This window comes from Lissotriton helveticus, chromosome 5_1 (assembly GCF_964261635.1).
Source record: "Lissotriton helveticus chromosome 5_1, aLisHel1.1, whole genome shotgun sequence".
Lineage (NCBI taxonomy): Eukaryota > Metazoa > Chordata > Amphibia > Caudata > Salamandridae > Lissotriton > Lissotriton helveticus.
The window spans coordinates 1,796,927,372-1,796,950,724 of NC_136065.1; the positions used below are offsets into that span (position 1 = coordinate 1,796,927,372).

The 23,353-nt window shown below is 48.4% G+C and overlaps 1 protein-coding gene across 5 annotated transcripts in view; it reads left to right on the plus strand.

Moving 5' to 3' along the window:
- The window catches only part of LOC144755819 (ADP-ribosylation factor 1-like), a 161,385-nt gene extending 141,875 nt beyond the window's left edge, over positions 1-19,510 (plus strand). For all 5 annotated transcript variants that reach the window (XM_078645104.1, XM_078645107.1, XM_078645105.1 and 2 more), the window contains 2 exons: positions 16,165-16,289; positions 17,301-19,510. In XM_078645104.1, coding sequence (XP_078501230.1) covers positions 16,165-16,289; positions 17,301-17,462 — 287 coding nt within the window. In that variant the 3' untranslated portion in view covers positions 17,463-19,510. The remainder of the gene's footprint in view (positions 1-16,164; positions 16,290-17,300) is intronic.
- Positions 19,511-23,353: the final 3,843 nt, after the last annotated feature.

Here is a 23,353-nt window from a genome sequence, read left to right on the forward strand (position 1 = left end):
TAAGCTGAGGAGCAAGTGGCAGCAAAGTCTCACTCCAGTACTGGAATTAGATTCGCACATCTCCATAAGGTGGCCCATGTCTGCAATCCAAATTAGTTTCTATGGGATGCCTGAACCTTGAATTTCGATGCAGGCATGTCCTTTCCAAGTAACCACATGCTTATGAAGTCCAATATTTAAAAAAATCTTTCTCTGCCATTATTCTCTGAAATAAAAAGTGCTCATCTGCTTCAAATTGAAGAAAAGGGAATAGCAAGAATTATGCCCGGTAGCACCGTCAAAGTAAATTCAACCCAATGAAGAGTAATAGACAAGAAGCTCGTTTTAAAGTAAACAGGCTCTCACTAGATGCACGGTTTGGTTTGCCTCTCCTTTCAGAACGTGTAATTCGATTACGAGTAAGGTAATGTTAGCAATACTTGCCAACAATGGTTATATTTGTAAAAATATCTCTATGGGAATATTCAGGTTCTATGCGAAGCATGCAGTCTGTGAAAGTAGATGACCTGCAATGAAAACAAGCACTGAGGTACAAGCGCGGCCCGCGCAGCTAAAGTTAATTGTGAGAGAGGGGGAAGCAGGAGGTAAGCCCGCGAGTGGTGCGCGTGCGCGCTGGGGAGAGCAGTCTGCTCTTTTTCGAAGCACATACTAGTGCTTGTGGCATGCTCCTGCTTGCTCCCGCAAGGTGGATGCCTCCATAAGCACGTGTATGTGCTTCGAAAAAGAGCAGAACGACGGCTAAAGGTCTCCTATACTGCGCATGTGCGCTACATAGGCGAGACCTAAAAACACAATCCGAGGAGGAATGCGACTTAAACCTCCGCTAACAATATTGCAGGTGATACCTCGAAGCAAGTTAGCAGGAGATCGATGGAAGAGGACTTGGCTAGTGTAGGAGTGGCAAATTAACAATTCCTCAAAGCTCTGACTTCTGTGCAGTTTAAAATGAACTTTTCTTTTTACAGTTTCAACCTTTTCTGGGAGAGGTGGTTTGGCTCTTTTCCTACTCCAAATAGTTGAGGCATCAGCATTTACAGCACTGGCAATAGCAGTACAAGAAGCAGAAAAAAACTCCTGCCACGGTGCAGATTCATGCAGTGTCTCACACAACTTGCCAGCAGTACAAGCTTTCATAATGCGTGCCCACAACGAATTAAGCATCTGCCGTGTAACACAGTTGTAAAATGGGAGCCAAAATGTCAAGTCATTATTCTGGCATGTGTAAAGACTTTCTTGAAACAATAGGTTCGAGGCATGTGGGCTGCTGAATTCATATCTATAGCATAGATCGCCGCCTAGTGTTGGGTCCGGATGATTGCACCTTGTTGTCCTGGAAGAGTCTTCGAAGTATCTTGAGATAGGTGGCTCCTCCCCTGGACTACAGTGCGCATGGGCATCGACTCCATCCCCAGATTGTTTTTTTCCGCCATTGGGTTCGGATGTATATTCGTTATCTCCAGTTCGGAATCGATATAGACTTTTCTTAAGGCCTGAAGGCCTTTTTTCCTATACCGTCGGTATTGTTTTGCGCTCGGTGCCCAGCTCTGTTCCGGCTCAATTCCCCAGTCGGACATCCCAAGGAGTCGCGTGGCTCTTCGGTGCTCGAGGCCCAGTCGACGCAACAAGACTTTCGACGACACATCATGGAACGGAGCCCGTTCAAGAAATGTCCCGTGTGTGGATCGAAGTATCCCCACATCGACGTCCACCCGGTGTGCAACAAGTGCCTGTCCCCGGACCACGATGAAGCCCACTGTATGGCTTGTTCCCGGTTTCGATCGAAGAAGACGATTCGGTGCGTGGCGCGCCAGGAGGCCCAGCAGTCGGCCCCAGCACCGGTGGACATCTTCGAGAGCGAAGAAGCAGACGAACGAAGTTCATTTGCAGATTTCACCTCCAGCGGAGGAGATAGACTACGACGCGGACATCGAAGCGCTCGATGCAGAAGAAGTCGTCGACTAGGTAGGAGACGACAATGAGGCCTATGGGGCCATGGAAGATAGCTCAGCCGAAGAGCTATGCCCCGTTCGAACAATCACTAAGGCTCAGGTCGAGGGATTGCTACACGGCCTTACCCGAGACCTTACACCCAGATCCACGGCCTCGCCTACAGGCCCGGCTACGGACACCTCTGCGGAGCCGACGTCGGTCAAAACGAAACCGAAAGTGAAACCTTCGGTGTCGACGAAACCGAAAGTGATGGAAACGCTGTCGAAACAGAAGACTTCTGTCCCTCTGGCCGCCTCCTCGTCTTCCAAGATGTCGGGGCAGCCGAAGCCGAAGAAGGCTGTCGACCCGGTGAAGCCGAACAAAGGCGTCGAGCCAAAGTCGGTCAAGGGCGTCGATCCAAAATTGATCAAAAGCGTCGAGCCGAAAACTGTGGCCCCAAACCCAGTTGTCCAGGCCGCCGACCCAAAGACGTCGGCGCCTAAGGCCGTCGACGCGGAAGGAGGGCACGGCGCACCTAAGAGGGCTGATCCTGTACCTCGGCCGGAGAAGACCAAGACATCGACGCTCCAGTCTTCACACGCTGGTGGACCGAGGACGTCTGTCGGGTCGACGAAACCGTCCGCTTCCTTTACGAAGCAGGTGTCGGACTCACTGCATCGCATCAGGAACAAGGCTTCAGCGGTCGATCCGAAGGATGCTTCCACCCCGAAGCCGGCTGCCAAAACACCAAAGTCTTCAACGCCACTCCTGTTTACGGTGGCACCGAAGGCCTTCGCACCAAAGTCGGTCGCCGAAGCGCCCGTGCAAGGGTCTGCAGGGTCGAAGCCTTCTCAGCCGCTTGGGAGCTTGAAGCATCGACAACCCTTGATGGAGGAGCAGTCTGAACACTTTATCGACGCCGACACCGGTAAACTTTCCCTCTACAAGACAGAAAAGAATGTCAAGACTCTCCCAATGCTAAAAGGGGTTCTTAAACATGCTGCAGACATTTTTAAAGAACCCACACGTGCCAGGGTGATCAACCCTAGAATTGAAAAAATATATAAGCCGGCACCTGGCGACCCTACCTACATCAAGGGCCAGTTACCATTGGACTCTCTGGTCGTGTCTAATGCCCGGAAGAGGGCGAATTCGCAAACCACTGGTGATGCTCCTCCCCCTGACAAGGAATCTAAAGTGCTGGAGGCATCAGGGAAGAGGGTGGCGGCTCAAGCAGCCAATATCTGGCGTATCTCGAACACTCAGGCACTCTTGGCCAGATATGACAGGGCGCACTATGACACACTAGAGACCCTGTTACAACATCTACCTGATCAGTATAAAGCGGCAGCGGAAATGCTCATTCAGGAAGGGAAGCTCATCTCCAACGCTTCTATTAAGTGTGCACTGGACGTTGCGGACACCGCGGCCAGGGCCATTAACACCAGTGTGATGTTGAGACGTCAGGCATGGCTCAGAATCTCCGGTTTCAAGCCAGAGATACAAACCACCATCCTCAATCAGCCGGTAAACCCTGATAGGTTATTTGGTCCTGAGGTGGATACCACCCTGGAAAAAATAAAGGATACCGAGACTGCAAAGTCCATGGGAGCTCTCCAGTCCCAACAGTTTAGGGGCAGTACTTTTCGTCGCTCAGGCAATAGGGGTGTTTCCAGAGGCCAGATGTCCCAGCAAACGCAATACACTAAAGGTGGGGCGCAGTCCTCTTACACCAAGCAGAGTAGAAGCGGCTATCGGGGCAACAGTGCCAAGGGCAGAGGCCGTGGAAATAACAACTCCCGTTCCTCCGCCACCAACAAACAGGGACGCCCTGCCGCTGCCCCCCGACCATACCACACCTGTCGGGGGGAGACTCCAGCAGTTCCTGCCAGTCTGGAAATCCATCACCACAGACAGGTGGGTCAGGAAACTTATCCAGTTTGGTTATTGTCTGGAGTTAACATCCACTCCACCCAACATGCCACCAAAACACCGTCCTATGTCCACAGAGCATTTGCACTTATTGCAGCAGGAGGTACTTGTCATGCTGCAAAAGGGGGCAATCGAGCTCGTGCCATTGGAGGAAGAAGGCACAGGAGTGTATTCCCTGTACTTCTTAATCCCGAAGTAGACGGGTCCCTCAGACCCATACTGGACCTCAGACCCCTAAACCAGTATATTCTCTCGGAACACTTTCACATGCTGACGCTGCAGCAAGTTCTTCCGTTGCTCAACCAGGGAGACTTCCTCGCAACCTTGGATCTCAAGGATGCATATTTTCACATTCCACTACATCCATCACACCGAAAATACCGCAGATTCACCATTCAGGGTCGGCATTATCAGTTCAAGGTCCTACCTTTCTGGGTGACCACAGCGCCCAGGGTGTTCACGAAATGCCTGGCGACAGTGGCTGCGCACCTCAGGAGGCAGAACGTTCACGTTTACCCTTATCTGGACGACTGGCTTGTCCAAGCAAAGTCGGCCCAGCAGTGCGCCGTCAACATGTCCCCCACCATTCACCTTCTTCACAATCTGGGATTCTCACTAAATTATCCCAAGTCGCACCTTCAGCCAGCCTATGTGCGGCAGTATCTGGGCGCGACAATAAATACTCTGGCAGCCACGGCTCAGCCGAATTCTGTGAGGATCGACAGCATTCAGTCGCTGATCCAGAAGTTCAGACCGCAACACTCTCTTCCAGCAAGAGTGTTCATGCAGTTGATAGGCATTATGGCCTCCTGCATCTTCATAGTCCCGCACGCGAGGCTACATATGCGTCTGCTTCAAGAGTGCTTGGCACGTCAGTGGACTCAGGCTCAAGGACAGTTAAAGGACCTAGTGTTGGTGACCGGTCGGGCATACAACTCTCTGCATTGGTGGAATCCACACAACCTTTGCCAGGGCCGACCGTTCCAAGAGCCTGTGCCACAAATTATCCTGACGACCGACGCATCTCTCCAGGGTTGGGGAGCTCATGTACTCCACTACACAGTGCAGGGACTATGGACAACGCAGCAGAAGAAGATGCACATCCACTACCTAGAACTGATGGCAATCTTCATGGCAATGAAAGCATTCCAAGTACATCTGTGCAACAAAGTCGTGTTGATCCGGACGGACAACATGACAGCCATGTACTACATCCAAAAGCAGGGAGGTACACACTCTCCACAGTTGTCTCATCTGGCTCAGAGCATGTGGAAGTGGGCCATTCAGAGGAACATCTTCCTCATGGCGGAACACCTCCCGGGCAAGGACAATCAGATGGCGGATCTGCTCAGCAGGTACAGCCACCAAATGCACGAGTGGGAGATACATCCATCAGTACTCCACCCGTACTTCCAGCAGTGGGGTCATCCACAGATAGACCTGTTTGCCACAAGGGAAAATGCAAAATGCCAACACTTTGCCGCCAGGTTCCCTCACCCACAGTCGCAGGGCAATGCGATATGGATGAACTGGTTAGGCAGATTTGCGTACGCTTTTCCCCCAGCACCTCTAATACCGCTGGTGGCACGAAAGCTAACAACACTCGATGACGCTCATCCTGGTTGCTCCAACGTGGGCCCGCCAACCATGGTACACCACGTTTCTAGAACTCTCCGTGGTACCGTATCAAAGGCTGCACCTCACGCCCAGACTTTTGACGCAGAGCCATGGCGACATTCAGCACCCAGACCCGCACCAGCTCAACCTGGCGATCTGGCTCCTGAAGTCTTAGAATTTGGCTACCTTAACTTGCCTCCCGACTGCATGGATATCATACGGGAGGCAAGAAAGCCCACCACCAGAGCTTGCTATGCAGCAAACTGGAAGCGGTTTGTCATTTACTGTACAGAACACAACATCAACCCGCTAGATGCATCCACTCACAACATCATCTGTTATTTGTTACATCTTTACAAATGCAATCTGGCAAATGCTTCCATTCGGATACACTCATCCGCCGTAGCAGCTTATCTCCAAAACAGGCAGCATCTCTCCGTTTTCAGAGTGCCTGCCATTAAAGCCTTCCTAGAAGGACTAAAACGGGTCACCCCTCCCAGGACCCCGTCAGCTCCTGTATGGAACCTTAATGTGGTCCTCACCAGGCTGATGGGCCCACCTTTTGAGCCTCTGCATTCATGCAAGGTTCAGTTTTTAACATGGAAAGTGGCTTTTCTAATAGCCATTACGTCTCTGCGACGTGTTAGTGAGCTCCAGGCGCTCACTATACAAGAGCCATTCATACAAATTCACTCGAACAGGGTGGTGCTGCGCACTAACCCTAAATTTCTTCCTAAGGTGGTTTCAAAGTTCCATGTCAATCAGACCATTGAACTGCCCGCGTTCTTTCAAAACCCAGAGACAGTAGCCGAAAGAATGCTCCACACTCTTGACGTCAAACGAGCTTTGATGTACTACATCGATAGGACCAAGGATTTTAGGAAGACACAACAACTCTTTGTTGCCTTTTCGGCCCAGCACAAAGGCAACCCCATTTCCAAAGCAGGTATAGCCAGGTGGATCGTTAAGTGTATTAAAATTTGCTATCACAAGGCTAAGCGCACTTTAACGGTCCCCCCCCAGAGCCCACTCCACCCGCAAGTTGGGGGCCTCCATGGCTTTCCTTGGTAATATCCCTTTGGAAGACATTTGTAGAGCAGCCACATGGTCTACACCACACACATTTACTAAACACTACTGTGTAGATGTGCACTCCAAGCAGCTGTAGGGCAGGCTGTTCTTAAGACACTTTTTCAAACGTCTGCAGCTGGCACAGACGGCCGCCGCTAATGGAGGGACTGCTGTATATTCTATTCTATAGATATGAATTCAGCAGCCCACATGCCTCGAACTGAATATGCTACTTACCAGTATGCATCTGTTCTTGGCATGTAGGGCTGCTGACATTCATATCGCCCGCCCTCCTCCCCGGCGCCTGTAGCGGCTGCAGAATTTACACTTACTCTTAGCATGGTCATCGCTCACACTGTTACACTCCATCTTCGCCACAATGGCTAAAAACAATCTGGGGATGGAGTCGATGCCCATGCGCACTGTAGTCCTGGGGAGGAGCCACCTATCTCGTGATACTTCGAAGACTCTTCCAGGACAACAAGGTGCAATCATCCGGACCCAACACTAGGCGGCGATCTATGCTATAGATATGAATGTCAGCAGCCCTACATGCCAAGAACAGATGCATACTGGTAAGTAGCATATTCAGCATCTTCCATGCTTCTTGGTAGCACCCACTAACTCGCCTTGCACTTATAATGCACATCATTGATTCCCTGCTCCCTACATTTCTTTTTTCCCAGCACAACAAATACTAAATTTTTGTCAAACTTATGAATTCCACTGCATCACCTGCTTCTAAACATTCAAACATAGTTGACAGAATTTGCGGATTTCAAGCTGTCGGCCAATAATATATTAATAAAAGTTAACCCTTGGAATGCAGAGCTTATTTGTCAAAACTACTCGATGGTTTTAAACCAAACCACAAAACGCATTAACTTTGAGCACAGTTATACTTTAATACTGTGTTTAGCTTACATCTGAACCTGAGCTTCCTTTTTAATACTACATAATTAATAAACAAAACAAAAAAAGACGCTCATGTGTTTACCGGTCTGCATATCATTTCAAGATGGCTCTAACTCATGCGCCACAAATTAAGCCCCCGATGCATTCTGGGTGACTGTCCTCGCAGAAGGAATACATATTGCTACTTCCGGTTCTCCCAGTCCTCTGTGCATTTACTGGGATACAAGGCGTTACAGCCTGAAAATGTGGTTGGGGTTTGGGTGGTGGCAGGAGCAGACTTGGGCTAGCCATCATTAAAGAAAGGAACTTGGGCAGCCGAGTCCGGAGGAGGAAGGACTCTTGGGTGAGTTACTGTCTGTCAATACATGTGCAAAAAGTACACTGCTTCCCAGTAAATGCTTAATAAGAGGACTGGGAGCAAATGTCCCTAGGTAATACAACACGCAGTGAGAAAAAAGTTATTGTTGAATACTTCTTGTTGTAACTTTGTTCGCTCTTTACTACAGTGGCCAAGAACTTTTTACATTCTGAGACTTGTGGTTTCACTTGGTCGACCTAGCTTGCATAGTGAATTTGGCTAAAAAGCCTGGAATGGCTGAAGTTGTCAGATCTGTCATCACCTGGTTAGTTGGCACCTAATTCTGTATGGGTTGCTTAATTGCTCCACGCTCCAAGTTTCCATTTTCCTGGCTGTCTTAATAAATCTTGAACATTACTGAAGTTGTGTTAAATGAGACATCCACACCTGATACCAGTGATTTTGTAATTCTCTTTTAAAGGCCACTCAGAGGAAGCGTTCTCTAAATTTAAACACTGCCTGACCGACATCTCCATCTGGATGACCACCAACTTTTTTTTTTTTTTTTTAACCAACCCACACCTCCCAGATCCGACCTCTGGTGGCCTTCGGTACTGGACCATCCCCCCTGTCCAGTCACCTCTGCTAGAAACTTGGGTTTTAAAATTGAAAACACACTATCTTGTAAATCTCAAATTGGTCATGTCTCCTCTATCTGTTTCCTGAAACTTAAAGCACTGCGCAAATTTCTCCATCTTCTACCCATCGAGTGCAGAAAAACTATTGTACACGCCCTTGTTACATCACAACTGAACTATGTCAACGGCCTATATTTGGGCCTACCCGACTATCTGCACAGGAAGCTGCAAATTGTCCAGAATGCAGCAGCAAGGCTCATAAGGAACATCCCATTCAGGCATCATATTTCTCCCCACTTACGCAGCCTTCATTGGCTGCCAGTTAAGAGGCGCACAGAATTTAAAGCTCTCACTATTGCCTACAGAGCAATAAAGGGCAACGGCCCCCTATACCTGAGGAAACGTACTCACACATCCCGTCAGACAAGAAACCTTAGATCCAACCATCTGGAACTTCTCGTCACACCTCGCTTTTCAAAGCCAGAACAGGCGGATGTTCCTTTGCAGTCAAAAGTACTACCCTCTGGAATTCACATCCCCTACAAATCAGGAAAGCCCCCTTTGAACTCAGTTTCCGTAAACTACTAAAAACATGGCTATTCAACCTTCCCTAGCTCTCACAGGCCACTTCTTGCCAACTGCCCATATCTCCTCTACGCACAGCGCCGGGACTCTCCCGTTGGAGGTAGCCGCGCGCTCTATAAGTCACTTTATTATTATTAAATCTGACCTGATTATGTTAATCACACTTGCAGTTATCGGACAGACTCGTTCTGTGGCACAACCAATCATTCGGTGCTAGCATTTTAACACCTTGAATATTTGTACACCTGGTGATAGAATTGGAAAAAAATTAATCTAGGAGACCATAAATGGGGTGGGGGGGTCAGTGTGGCAGGGGAAAGGGAATGGAGTTTCATGAGACGTAACTTAAAAAGCTGACACTTAACAGTCAACTTAAGCATGTATTTAAAAAAATGCTGCTAACAAACTTTTGTGACAAAAAAGTCCTCCTGAATGATAAAGACGTGTAGCATTGCCCTGGGTACCAAACTGTGTAGTCTGGATCCCCATACAATTAATCTCCACACATTTCCATTCCACAACACAGAATGCAACTCCACAACACAACCATAATTCCACTACACACCACATACATCCAGTCCACACAACAAAATTCCACATCATGCCACATAATTCAACATCACGCCACATAATGCCGCTCATAACATGCCACACCACGGAACGCATTACAGATAAGTCCACTACACTTAATGCCACATAAATACTATCTACATGATCCATTGCACCCGCACGCACTTCTCATTTTGGTTCACTTCGTACATAAACTACCTATCCCTCTCAATCTTACTTTCTAGCCATTCTATACAATTTACACCCTTATCTATTCACCATTCCGCTTAATTCAAAAATAACAATACACTGCACGCCACACAATTCCACCCTGCACAATGCCACAACCAACAAATCCAAATCAAGCCACCTAATTCTACTACAAACAATATACATCCACTCCACAATAAACATAAGTAAAAAACAATAACATTTACAATGCCAAAAGCTTTAACTTTCACAAATGCGAAACTGATTGCATTGCAAATCCTTGTTTTCTTTTGGTGCCCAATTTCTATCCCATTCCGACCCTAAAAAGATGTAACCCTTGTTGCAGAACTTTAGATATCCATATTGGTCTGGTATTTCCAATATTGTATTAGTCCACCCTGCCTAGTAGTCACCAGTAGCTGTGACCTGTTTCTGCTATGCCTGACAACACACTACACACCAAACATCCCCCTAGCCCTAATATCTGAAAGAGACACGTTAGTGATAGATTCCTTACCTTAGAATATCCCCAGGCGTCAGACTGGATCCAAAAAGTTTTGCTTAGCAGTATCCCTGCTCGTCGGTAGGTGGTGTCCCGCGGCTCCGCGTTTGTCACTGGTCTCGTAAGCGCCGAGATGTCACGGAGACTACTTAGGCGCCATCCATGCACGCTGATGTCAGTTCTTTCTTTTTCCGCGCCAGCAAGCGCAGAGCCGGATTGAGCACGTACCTTAGTCACTTTTTTACTACTATTTGAGACTTTTGTCCCCCCCCCCCTTTTTTTTTTTTTTTTCTCCTGGTGCACGTAGGGATGCCTGGCTGTAAGTCCTGTGGGGCCTGCCGCCGTAATGTCAGTGGCGGACCCCCATGATGTTTGCCAGGACTGTCGAGCCATGACCCTGAAGGCCTTGAGGGAGCAGCGCCGGAAATTGCTGGAGGCCCGGCATTTTTGCTAAGCGACGTCCTAAAAAGAAGTCGAAGAAGTGTGTTTGCTCTCCGAGGTCCCCCCCCCCCCCCGATTTCCCCCCACCCCTGTCGCTCCTCAGAGGCGGACGGGGGGGACAGGGGTTCCGCCCCTGTGGCACCTCTGGAGCCTGGGAGTCCCACGGTCTACCCGGGCCTGTCGGCGACTCCGAACAGGTGCAAGAGTTTTCTGCTGACATGGACCGCCTTTTTAGGCTTTGGGCTCCTCCTGGCGTGCCTACGGGCCCCACTGTCCCGTGTCCAGAACCTGGCGGCTCCGCCAGTGGATCCAGTCCTGTTCTATGCCGTTGGCTCCTTCACCGGCGCCACGAGGTGCAGTGTTGCCAGCTCCGGCCCGCCCTCTGCGCCGCACTGGGTGCCGTTCCTTCCGCCCTTGCCCTGGTTCTAGGACCACTTTGTTCCGACCTGGGATCCGCATTGGGAGGTGTAGTTTCCGACACAGTTTGTTACTTCTCCAGCTCTGGTCCTGCCACCGTGACCGGCCCCTCCTGTGCCGGAGGTGGAGGAGGACTGAAAAGGATCCGAGGTCCCCCGTACCCGGCAGTGTGACTCTGAGCAGGATTTCGTTAATGACCTGGAAGACGCCTGTGACCTCAATGTCTCTTATGACTCTGGGTTTGCCTCTCCTCCACCTACGATTGAGGAGGAAGATTCCTACACAATGGTGCTCCGTTGGGCTGCTGAGGCCCTCAACCTCCCCACAGTGGCCCTCAAAACCAACCTCCTCACCAAGGTGCTCCAGACGGCGTCTACTTCGTCGGAGCCGTTGCTTCCCTTGAATGACACCCATACCGAAGTCCACTTGGGTACTTGGTCGCGGCCGGCCACAGGGGCCCCTGAGGATAAAAAAAGACGCCATTGTCCGGCACCTAGCGACCCGGCGTTTCTGACCACCCATCCCAAGCCTGAGAGTCTGGTTTTCCACGCCTCGACATTGCAGAGTGCCTTTCCCACGGCTCCGCCGGACAAGGACTCTAAGAAGCTGGAACAGTTCGGAAAGCGGTTGTTCTCCTCGGCCAGCTTGGGGCTGCGGTCGGTGAACACCGCCTGCTTGTTGGGCCGCTACTCTCACGCAGTGTGGGATTCGGTTGCCTAAGTGTTGCCTCAGTCTCCTGAGGAAGTCCAGGCTGTCCTTTCTCAGGCGATTGCTGAGGGTAAGGATGCGGCTTAGTTAACCTATTGGTGTGGTTTGGACACCGCAGACTTGTTGGGCAGGGCGATTTCTACCACATTGGCGTTGCGACGCCACGCCTTGCTTGCATTAGACTGGGTTCTCGCCCGATGTCTAGCGCTCGCTCATGGATATGCCCTTGACAGCACCCGCCTGTTTGGCGATAAGGCTGACAGCTTTGGAGCATTTCAAGGACCCGCGGGCCACGGCCAAGCCCTTGGGTCTTTCTGAAAAGAGTCGGCCACTCCTGGGTTTCGTTCCTTTCGTGGCCAGGGCAGATGCACCCAGACACGTTCCTTCCACAAGCCTTGCAGAACCAGCCTCAGCGCGGCCGTGTTTGTGGCTTTCCGCAAGGGCGAGTCTGGGAATCAGCCTGCGGGTCAGTCCACCTCCAACCCGCTGCTCCTGCCTCCAAACCTTCCTAGTCTGAGTTTCGTGGGGCACTCCACGCCGGCGGGTCATGCAGATAATCCGCAAGGGTTACTCCCTTCCCTTTCAGTTCTCCCCTCCAGCCATGCCACCTCGGCGCCACAGCATGTCGGGGGATTATTTGGTTCTTCTCCAACAGGAAGTCATGGCCATCAAGTGTGTTCCTGAGCAGGAAGTAGGGAGTGGTTGTTATTCCCGCTACTTTCTGGTCCCCAGGGGTTGGGGGGGGGGGGGGGGGGAGTTCTGCGTCCCATCTTGGACCTCCAGGACGTCAATAGCTTCAAAATGCTGACTCTTGGCTGCCCTAGACCCTGGAGACTGGATGGTAGCATTGGACTTGCACAACGCTTACTTCCACATCCCTGTCCTGCCGGCCCAACGGCCTTACCTGCGGTTCATGGTGGGCCAGGAGCATTTTCAGTTTGCCGTGCTCCCTTTCGGCCTTATCAGTGCCCCTCGGGTGTTCACAAAACTTAGCTGCGCAGGTCTGGGGTGTCAGTCTTCCCCTACCTCGACGACTGGTTGTTGTAGGCGGGCACGCCCCAAGCAGTCGTCACCCACCTTCAGACTATGGCCGACCTACTGCACTTGCAGGGGTTCTCCATCAATGTGCCGAAGTCGCACCGGAGACCCTCTCAGAAGCTCCCCTTCATCGGAGCGGTTCTGGATTAGACGCAGTTTCGGGTTTATCCCCCCTAGCAGTGAGTCCTGGATATTCAGGCTATGATTCCGATCTTTCGGACTCTATCCCGGGTTTCAGTCAGAATGACCCTCCGACTCCTGGGCCTGATGGCCTCCTGCTAGTGCAACATGCCAGATGGCATATGCAGGCTCTGCAGTGGGATCCTAAGGTCCAGTGGGCACAGCATCAGGGCAACCTGTCCGATCATGTCAAGAACTCGGATGGCACTTCTCGACAATTGCAGTCGTGGCTCATGAATCAAGATTGGGTCAGTGGCAGATTCCTCTCCGTTCCCCAAACGGAGCACACAGTGGTGATGGATGTGTCCCTCCTGGGATAGGGAGGCCAATTGGGAGAGGCGAAGATCGGAGGCCTCTGGTCTCCGGCGGAGTCACGGCTCCATATCAACCTTTTAGAGCTGCGGGCGATCCGATTTGCACTGAAGGCATTCCTTCCCTCTGTCCAAGGAAGTGTGGTGCAGGTGTTCACAGACAACACCACCGCCATGTGGTATTGCAACAAACAGGGGTGGGTCCTGGATCCTATGTCAGGATGCTCTGCATCCCTGGACATGGCTGGAATATCAAGGCATTACCTTGGTGGTTCAGCACCTGGCAGGTTCTCTTGAACGCCAGGGAGGACAAACTCAGCTGCCAGTGCTTGATGGATCACGAATGGCGTCTGAACTCAGGCGTGGCGCAAGGTCTCTTTCAGCAGTGGGGAGAGCTTTGGTTAGATCTGTTCGCCACCGAAGAGAACTCGCAATGTCATCAGTTCTGCGCGTTGGAATTTCCAAAGCGGCACTTGCTCGGCGACGCTTTTCGGCACGAGTTGAGTTGCGGTCTATTGTACGCCTTTCCGCCTAGACCACTTCTGCCTAGAGTGCTGAAGAAGATTCGGGGCAACAGGGCCCAAGTCCTTCTTGTGGCTCCTGATTGGGCACGAAGATACTGGTATCCCTAGCTACTCTGCATGGCGGTCGATACCCCCGATCCGTCTGCCTCTTCAGGAGGATCTACTGTCGCAGCAGCAGGGGACGGTCCAGCCTCCACCTCCATGCGAGGAGATTGAGCGGCGACAGTTGACCGCTTTGGACCTTCCTCCCGAAGTCTGTGATGTTATTCTGGCAGACAGGCGTCCTTCCACTAAAACGGTATACGCCTGCAGGTGGAACAAATTTGTGGCATGGTGCACAGCAAAGGCTGTGGATCCCCTTTCTGCCCCTCTTTCTGAGGTCCTTCTGTTCTTTCTCTTCTTGGCCCAGCAAGGCTCTGCTCTGGGCACTATCAAAGGTTATCTTTCGCCCATCTCCACCTTTCTACGGCTTCCAGATCAGCCTTCTCTTTTTAAGTCCCCATTTGTTAAGTTAACTCAAAGGTATTACGCATATGTTTCCACCTGTGCCTTTCATGATGCCTCAGTGGGACTTGACAATTGTCTTGACCTTTCTGATGTGGGCTCCCTTTGAGCCCCTTCATAAGTGTCCCTTACGTCTTCTAACTCTGAAGACGGCTTTCCTGGTAGATATCACCTCTGTCAGAAGGGTGAGTGAGCTCCAGGCTCTCTTCTAAACCGTTTTGGGTGGATGACCAGCTCTTTGTTGGATACGTGGGCGCCAAAAAAGGTTGGGCCGTGCACAAGCGGACCATCTCCCGGTGGGTCGTTTTGTGCATCAAAACTTGGCTAAGAAAGAGCCTCTTCTGGGGCTGCGTGCCCATTCCACCAAGGCGACGACAGCCACTACTGCCTTTGGACGCGGCGTTCCCCTGCAGGGCATTTGTCAGGCAGCTACATGGGCCTCGCTGCACATGTTTACCAACCACTAGTGCCTTGACGGTCCAGAGAGACCGCTTCTTTGGCCGTTCTGTGCTCTTGTTCGCAGACCTACCACCGGGGTTGGTATTGCTGGGGTATCTATTCTAAGGTAAGGAATTTATCACTAACGTGTCTTTCAGATGCACAAGTTACTACTTGTGTAACGATATATCTGTAAGAGACATTAGTTAGTGATCGATTCCTTACCGCCCCACCCATCCTCCCCGTTCTGCGAACTGATTACTAGGGTCCTAGTTTTATGCACCTATGGTCAGTATCTTGCATGGCTCTGCGTTCCTGGCGCTGAAGTTAGTGTACAGAACTGAAGTCCGCGCACATGGATGGCGCCTAAGTAGTCTCAGTGACGTCATCTCGGTGCTTACGACCACAGTGACTGACGTGGAGCCGCAGGACGCCACCTACTGACACGCAGGGGTACTGCTAAGCAACACTTTCTGGATCCAGTCTGACGCCTGGGGATATTCTAAGGTATGGAATCTATCACTAACTAATGTCTCTAACAAATATATTACACAAGAAGTGACTTGTGCACCGCTACCAGAGATTGGAAGAGTGAGCGTAAAGGGCCTATATTATGCTTCTGCCATTCCTCTTTAAGGTGCGAACTGGTTTCCTACCTGTTTCACCTTTCTGGTGGGAACCTAAAGCTTTCCTCGTGCTCCCTCGGTGCTTTGATAGATTCCATTACTGCCATTCCTTTCTATGTGTGGGGTTGGCGAGCCACCTCACCGTTTGATTTCTCTTCCAGGTCATATAGGCCTGAGTAGCATTCTGTTGCTGCAGCCCTGACTGTCACTTTGCTCTGCTGCTTGCCATTATGCACAGGGTGTATCTCCTGCTGTAAATAACCTACACAACTTTCCTATGCCGGCTAGTTTTTTTTTTTTTATTGAATCCTTTGACACTTTATCCCTGCGAGCAATGTAAAGCTACTTGATAGTCTTCTGTTTTTTCCTATTTCGTTAACAAATAAGGTATACATGTGGTACCCTGCATTCCTATGCTGCAGGTTTCAGCTGAAAGAAGCAGAATTGGAAATGTAGAAGGAGCCAGTAAAGCTAAGCTAGACGTGTTGGGGAACAGGAAGGAGACCCACTTAATAGTTCTGAATGATATGAAGTGATGTAGTGTGGTATTTTGCAAGCCCAACAGCAGGACGATGTGTAATTAAGAGAAAGGGATTGAGTTTAGTGAAGCAATTTCAGGACAAAAGAGAAGAAAAAAACGTGTTTTCATGTATTGTCCATATGAAATTGGAAAACTTTGGTAAATGAAGAAAGTTAATAGAAGATTTACCTTTTTGTTGGTTTCCCTTCAGGCCTGATTTTTGTTGTTGACAGCAATGACAGAGAGAGGGTGAACGAAGCAAGGGAGGAGCTAACAAGAATGCTAGCTGAAGATGAACTCCGAGACGCTGTCTTGCTAGTATTTGCAAACAAACAGGTGAAATATATCTACAATTATGGGACTCCCCATTTTAAATATGTTTTGCATATTAAGACGAGCTGTGCTAGTGTGTTGTGGGGAGCGGTTAACCAATATAATCTGTTCAATGATTGGTGTGAGTGCGGGTAGATGACTGCTAGTATCAAGCTGTGATCCAAGATTAGTAATGTTTTTTCGTTTGTTATAGGTGTTTGTACCAGGTACAGAAAAGTATTCGAAAGTATAATTAAATGTATTGTATGTCTGTGTACATGTAGACATTTATGAAAAAAGGGTCACTGAGGGTGGTAGCACAAAATGGTATTCCTTCTTGAGTGGTGTTCGTAAAAAAGTACTATCCAGTGCAAAATATAGTTATTCCTTTATGTAAAATAGCCATGTGCGTTTGACTGACACTGCCAGACTCCTTTCAAAGCCCACCTAACAGCTGCCAGATAGTCCTAGAACATCCGTCCTGCTTGTTCATTGGACTCTAATACATGTGTTTTTGACATCAGCCTAAGTGTGGTCTCTCTTTTTTCTTGGCCCATGGGTTATTGATAGTCATCTGTGCTGGGCTTTAGCAATTTCTACCCACCAGTGATCGTTCTTGCCTTTTGATACTAGTTTGAAATAAAGGGGTACACTGCTGAAGGATTATTGTATGTATGGTCATGTTGGCAGAGAAAGGTTGTGTAAATTGGAGTCAACAAATTTGGCAGGAGACCGGTATGTGGATTCTGTAAGTAGAAATATTTCATGCAAATGGACGGAGGCACTTCATATTTGCTAATTAGCCCCCTATTGCAAATAGTTTTTTAGGGAGTGCCTGACCGCTTTTCTGACTGTTGTAGTGGTTAGCCATCCCCTGTCTGACCGTGAGCTGAAATTGTTCACTCTACTATGGACAGTTTATCTTTGTCTTTTAAAGTCTCTTATGTATCGACTTATGTAGGGTACTTTTAGAATTATGGATATAACTGCATAATGTTTCTCTTCAAATGGCTTAACTTGAATTTGTCTATTTAGGACCTTCCCAATGCTATGAATGCTGCAGAAATTACAGACAAGCTGGGCCTTCACTCCCTTCGTCAAAGAAGCTGGTACATCCAAGCCACATGTGCGACAAGTGGAGATGGCCTTTACGAGGGATTGGACTGGCTTTCCAATCAGCTGAAAAACCAGAAGTGATCCATTCCATCCCCCCAATCATCTCGGCAGAAACAGTCTGCGTCTGCTGTCTGTCCGCCGGCGTGAGAGCGTGTATGTCTGTGTTTGGGAGTGGGAGCAGCAATCTCACACAGTGCCTTATGTATGCTGTCACAGCAGTATTAACACTACCCTCCATTTCTGTAACTCGCTGTCCTAGCGTTTCCACTCGGCTCTTTAGGGACTTCATGGTACTTGAATGGTTAAAGGGACCTTCACCTGTGAGTAAATAAACAACATCTAACCCTGTGTTCCTGAGCCCACTTGCCAGTGAAATACCTACGTTGAAGAATTGCCTTTCTGGTTTTTATTCTGCAATTTATCCTTGCAAAACCAGTCGACATGAAGAAAGGAATCTAAACCCCATAAGACTTACTTTAGGCCACACCTGTAATAGTCTGCAGTATTCCGAAATGCTAAAACCACGGATTCCTAACCCCTCAACGCTGTTTTTTAATTGTTGAATGCAAGCAGCAGGGTCTTGTATGCCTAATGCGATACTTAGAGCAAAACATAGGTTTGTTTCAGAATCTTAGCCTATCGATTTGTGTCAATTTGTAATATTGGCGCTGCTATTTTTTCTGAATGATTGAGCTTTTGTATTTCAGCAGAAATTGGCACGTGTGCACGCACCAGCGTAGTTGACCGTTTTAACTCAATGTATATTTTGCTTTCAATCACCCCAGGCTGAGAAGAGAGGCTTCTGAGATACCTGCTCCCACTCCTCTTTTGTACAGAATATCCTACAATTTAGTGGGTGTTCACTAATTGGAAGGAATATGTACAGTGATATCTTAATGTCATTTACTAACCATTTAAGTTTATTTCTATCCCAGAAGGTCTACCTGTCTGTTGCATAACCTCACGGGAGTTGGTGTCTGTTGTATTTTAAGGGGAGGGGAAGGAGGCTCGAATTTGTGCAGAAAATGTAAAAAAATAAAACTATTGTGAAAGGTATACTTTTGGAAATTGTTTTGTTTGATGTAGACATGAGTGTTTATTCCTTAGCGTTTTGATACCAGTGAAAGTGTTTTAGCGTACAGCAGTAATCCCTTCATTGTTGGTTTTTGGTCCAACCACTTTTAAAGAGATGCTCCCTTTCTACAGCTAGACAAACCTGGCTTTTTTGTTCAGTAAAAAAGTAGTGGTTATTGTACTGTACTTTAATGTCTGGTTACGAGCAAGTTTATTCAGACTCCATATAGTCTGTTAAGATTGTAGTTCTGAAATGCTGGAAAAGAATGCTGTTAGAAATTGGTTTCCCATTGGAAGTCTTCCCATTATCCTTCCTGCCACCACTTTGCAACATCAGGTAAGTATCTGTATTCATATTGGACCAGTTTACATCCGGCTAGAAACTATGTATATTAAAAGTAAAACAAAATAACTACTTTATAGACTCCTTTATCCAAAGTCTGTTCAGTATTTCTAATGGAGTTCCATCGTAGCCTTTTGTAAATATTTCAGTTTCCCATTTCTGGGTGATGCATCCATTTGAACATGTTGGTTGTACCTTCCTCAAGACTGACACGGCTTCAACTCTTCCTGTGTTAATGGTTTTGCTATGACTGCTAGCTTAAAATGGAGGCTTCTGAATTGCAGCGGGAACATTTCTGAAATCTACAGGACACGTTATTAAATCTAACAACTGGTGGTCTGTCTGAATTTGCTCGCACCAGCTCCAGTGAGGAGATACGCAGACTGTTTACCGTACAGTCATCTGAATGTGCAGAACATTGTATTATCCCCAAAGGCCTTTCTTTCTCATTTTAAAAATGTCAAAAAATCTGTATCAGACTTGTACCTATTGTTTGGGGCGGTAAATGTAGCTCCCAATATCAAAATGTACTTAGTTACTTATTGCAAAGCAGAGTGTTCACAACTTCATGTTTAAAGAAAGATGAAGCTTTAAAATATAAATTTAACTGTTATGATTGATGCACGATTGGACCTAAATCTGGATTTGTTTTTTAAAAACATTGTAATTTGTCAGAATAATGCACTATAATAAAGAGATCTGTATTGAAAAACTGTTGTTTGAGCATTTGGATCAAAAATGCAAGAGTAAGCTGTTTGTAGTGATTCTTCCACTGCTGTTCTATTGTTTATAAATGTAAAGTAACAATCTCACCTGGATATGGCTTCTTACCATCCCCATTGGGGTTCTGCACACATTCAAGTTAATGCTGCTATCTTTATATAGTGCCCCAGCCAGCACCTTACGGTATTTTTGTGGTATCTCTTAAATATTTTTGGGGTGTATGCAAAACGGTGTACATGATTCCATGTTACTAAATTTTCCTCATTGGCCCTTAGTATTCCACCTCATATGGTGGTGTTCTGTATTTCAAAAGGTAATCTAACCTGAAAAGGTTTCCAAGCTCGTTCTGTACTTAAGGGTCGTATGACAAATGCCAGTACTTTGATGCAGTTTAATTTTCTGTACCTCTTCCACCTACTGTGAAAGTTAGACATCTGCCTTTCAAATATGACTGGGGTTGCACCAAGATCAGTTCTGACCATCAATTCCTAAGCAGCTGTTGTATCATGCGAGTTGGTGGCACTAAACGCTCTACAGAAACCCTGCACAGCCTTAGAAAGTGACAACACAAAGCCCTATAAATTCCATTATTCCATTCCCTTGGACATTGATCTTGAGCTCTATTTACAACTTTTGTCGCTATTTACTGACCCCACCCCCAACTTGTTTTTCAGACCATTTGCTAGGAAAAATGTCCCTCCTCCACTCCCATTCCCTGAAGCCCAAAGGCTTTTAATGATTGCAGGACACATTTGTCTGTCGGATCCGTTCATTATCTGCCTGTTGTGATTTGTGTTTAGACATGACTCCATATCTTATGTTAAAAGCTCCCTTTATGCACCCAAAGGCCATCGGAGCAGCAGGCAAATCTGTACGTCTCAAAACCCAGAACTAATTGCCCTCCAATCAGTGCTCCTGCTTCAAGTCATCGGGCTCTTCTCGATTAGGGTCCCACCCCAAAGTTGTGGTCTTCTGGTAAGTTGAAGACTAAGTCGACACAAACACAGGAAGGGACTCACCACTGTCTCGCCACTATTGTTCCATGAAGAAGTGACGCGGTTGGTACTCCATGGGCCTGACTCTGCTTCTATTGTCAAACTCTGAATGCCTCTCAGTGGGTTCCAGCTCAACCAGACATCTTTAACATTGGATCTTTTATATATTCGCCTGCTTGAATCATTCCCCTTGTCTTGCTTGGAATCCATGGTACACTGACATAGAGGTTTACAGTTTAAAGTATACTACATACAGTTCAAAGAAGGCCATAGGCCTAAAACGGCATAGTATCTTTAGTAGCACATCCATTTCATTTGAATGAACCCAAATATCAGCCAACGAGGTAGAAGCTTTAGCTCTCCTACTACCCCTAAAGGCCACCATAGCTCAGATTACTCCTGCACCTTTCAGTGAACTTCAACTTGTTTCTATTTTCATCTGCCTTACATTTGAACCAGCCCTATCTTCAGCACTACTGGACTGTGAGTTTTTAGGGAAGAGTGTTACAATATCTGGACATGGACGATCATTTTGTCTGACAATCGACAGTCACCATGGCTGACAAAGAGAAGAAATCTTTGTAAACCTTGTTCATCTTGTGGCAACAAGAACATATACACTGATGACCCACACTGTGTTTTTGTCTTTATACTAAACATTTGTCAGCAGAATGCAAGATTTGTAAGTCTTTCTCAACTAAGACTCTTAGGGACAAAGAAAGGAGGTTGGCATTATTTCTTTTGAGTAATGAGAATTTTCCTCCTTCTAAAGGAGATGCCCCCACTTCAGGGGTAGATTCCATGAGAAGTGCTCCTACAACCACTACCATGAAGGCAGCGCAGCACCGTGGTACAGCGCTTGCTACCACCTTTTCTGGTGACAAACCAGATGAGAATGCGTTGAGCGCTACAGCTATTCACCTGTCGTAAAGAAGAATTCGTTTTCAAAGGACTCCTCTTAAAAGGAAACCTCGTAGACAGCACCGTTGACGACTAGCATTCTGCCAACGATGAACAAACTGTAGACTACGTCCATAATTTCGACAAGTGACCATACAGTCAATGGCATCACCATTGAGAACCACACCGTCAATGAAAAACGTGAGAGGAAATGTGTTTTCACCATTAAGGGTGACCGGTTTACCTCTTTTTCAATTATTGCAGTCAGATCAAGAAGAGGAGGCTAGTGATTTTGCATAGATGACAGGTTCCAGCCCAGCACAATTAGATGGGAGTTGTGTCCGATTTTGGAAAGGAAGCGATGGGCCTCCAGCAAATCTATTTTCCAGCAGGAGTACAAGTCTGTGAGTACTTGATTTTATAAACCGAAACCACCTAAATGTTATCAATTTGGACTAGATGTGGTCCAAGTGCCAATGGCCTTTTGATCAACTTTGCAATAGATGATAGATACTTTCAATAGGTAATTACAGTGGCAACCAACTAATAATCCTAACATGGGGTTACCTGCTACACCCATCTTCTCATCTCCTGAAACTGCTCAATCAATCACCAAATTTGTAGAGCACGCTCCTTACCTGCGACGGTCTCAAGGTGCTGGGGGAAAAAGGGGGGGGGTGGGGTTGCTGCTACTGGTCGAAAGCCAGGTCTTGAGTAGCCTCCTGAAGGTCAGCAGTTCTTGGGTCTGTCGTAGGCTGTGTGAAAGGGTGTTCCAGGTCTTGGTGGCGAGATGGGAGATGGATCTGCCGCCGATGGTTGTTCTTTGGATACGCCGGACGGTGGTGAGGGAGAGGTCGGCGGGGCGGGGCGGAGCGGAGCTGGCGGTTGGGGACGTAGAAAAGGAATCGTCTGAGGTAGGCTGGGCTTGTCTTGTGGAGTGCCTTGTGTGTGTGGATAAGGAGTTTGAAACAGATTCGCCTGTTGACCGGAGCCAGTGCAGGCTTCTCAGGTGGGGGGTGATGTGGCTGTGGCGTGGTACGTTGAGGATGAGGCATGCAGAGGCGTTTTGAATGCGTTGTAGTCGTTTGAGCTTGGCCGGGGCTCCTGCGTAGAGGGCGTTTTCGTAGTCGAGTCTGCTACTGACGAGGGCATGAGGTGACTGTTCTTCTTGTATCTGTCTGGATCCACCTGTAGATCCTGCGGAGGATGTTGAAGCAGGAGGAGGAGACGGCGTTGACTTGCTTGGTCATGGAGAGCGTTGAGTCTAGGATGACTCCCAGGTTTTGTGTGTGGTCGGTGGGTGTCGGGCCGCTCCCAGTGCCGTTGGCCACCAGGAGTTGTCCCAGGCTGATGGGTTAGAGCAGAGGATGAGGACCGCTGTCTTGTCCGTGTTCAGTTTGTCGGCTGCTCTTCATCCAACCCGCGATATCCTTCATGACTTCGTGGAGGTTGAATTTGGCGGTGAGGGGTTCCTTGGTGAGGGAGAGGATCAGTTGAGTGTTGTCGGCGTAGGAGATTATGTTGAGGTCGGGTGATGCGTGCGAGTAGGGCCATGTAAATGTTGAACAGTGTCTGGCTGAGGGATGAGCCCTGGGGTACGCCGCAGATGATTTTGGAGGCTTCGGAATGGGGGGAGGTGGAGACTCTGTGTTCTGCCGGAGAAGAAGGTGGTCCATTCCAGGGCCTTGTCTCTGATCCCTGCATCATGGAGGCGTGTGCGTAGAGTGCGGTGGTAGAGCGCATCGAAGGCGGCAGAGAGGTGCAGCAGGTTAAGGGCTGCAGTCTCGCTGTTGTCCAGTAGGGTCCTGATGTCGTCGGTGGCCGCGATGAGGACGGTCTGTGCTGTGGTTGCTGCGTAACCCTGACTGGGAAGGGTCCAGGATGTTTTCTTCGAGGTATCGGGTTAGCTGTCTGACTATCTTCTCGATGACCTTGGC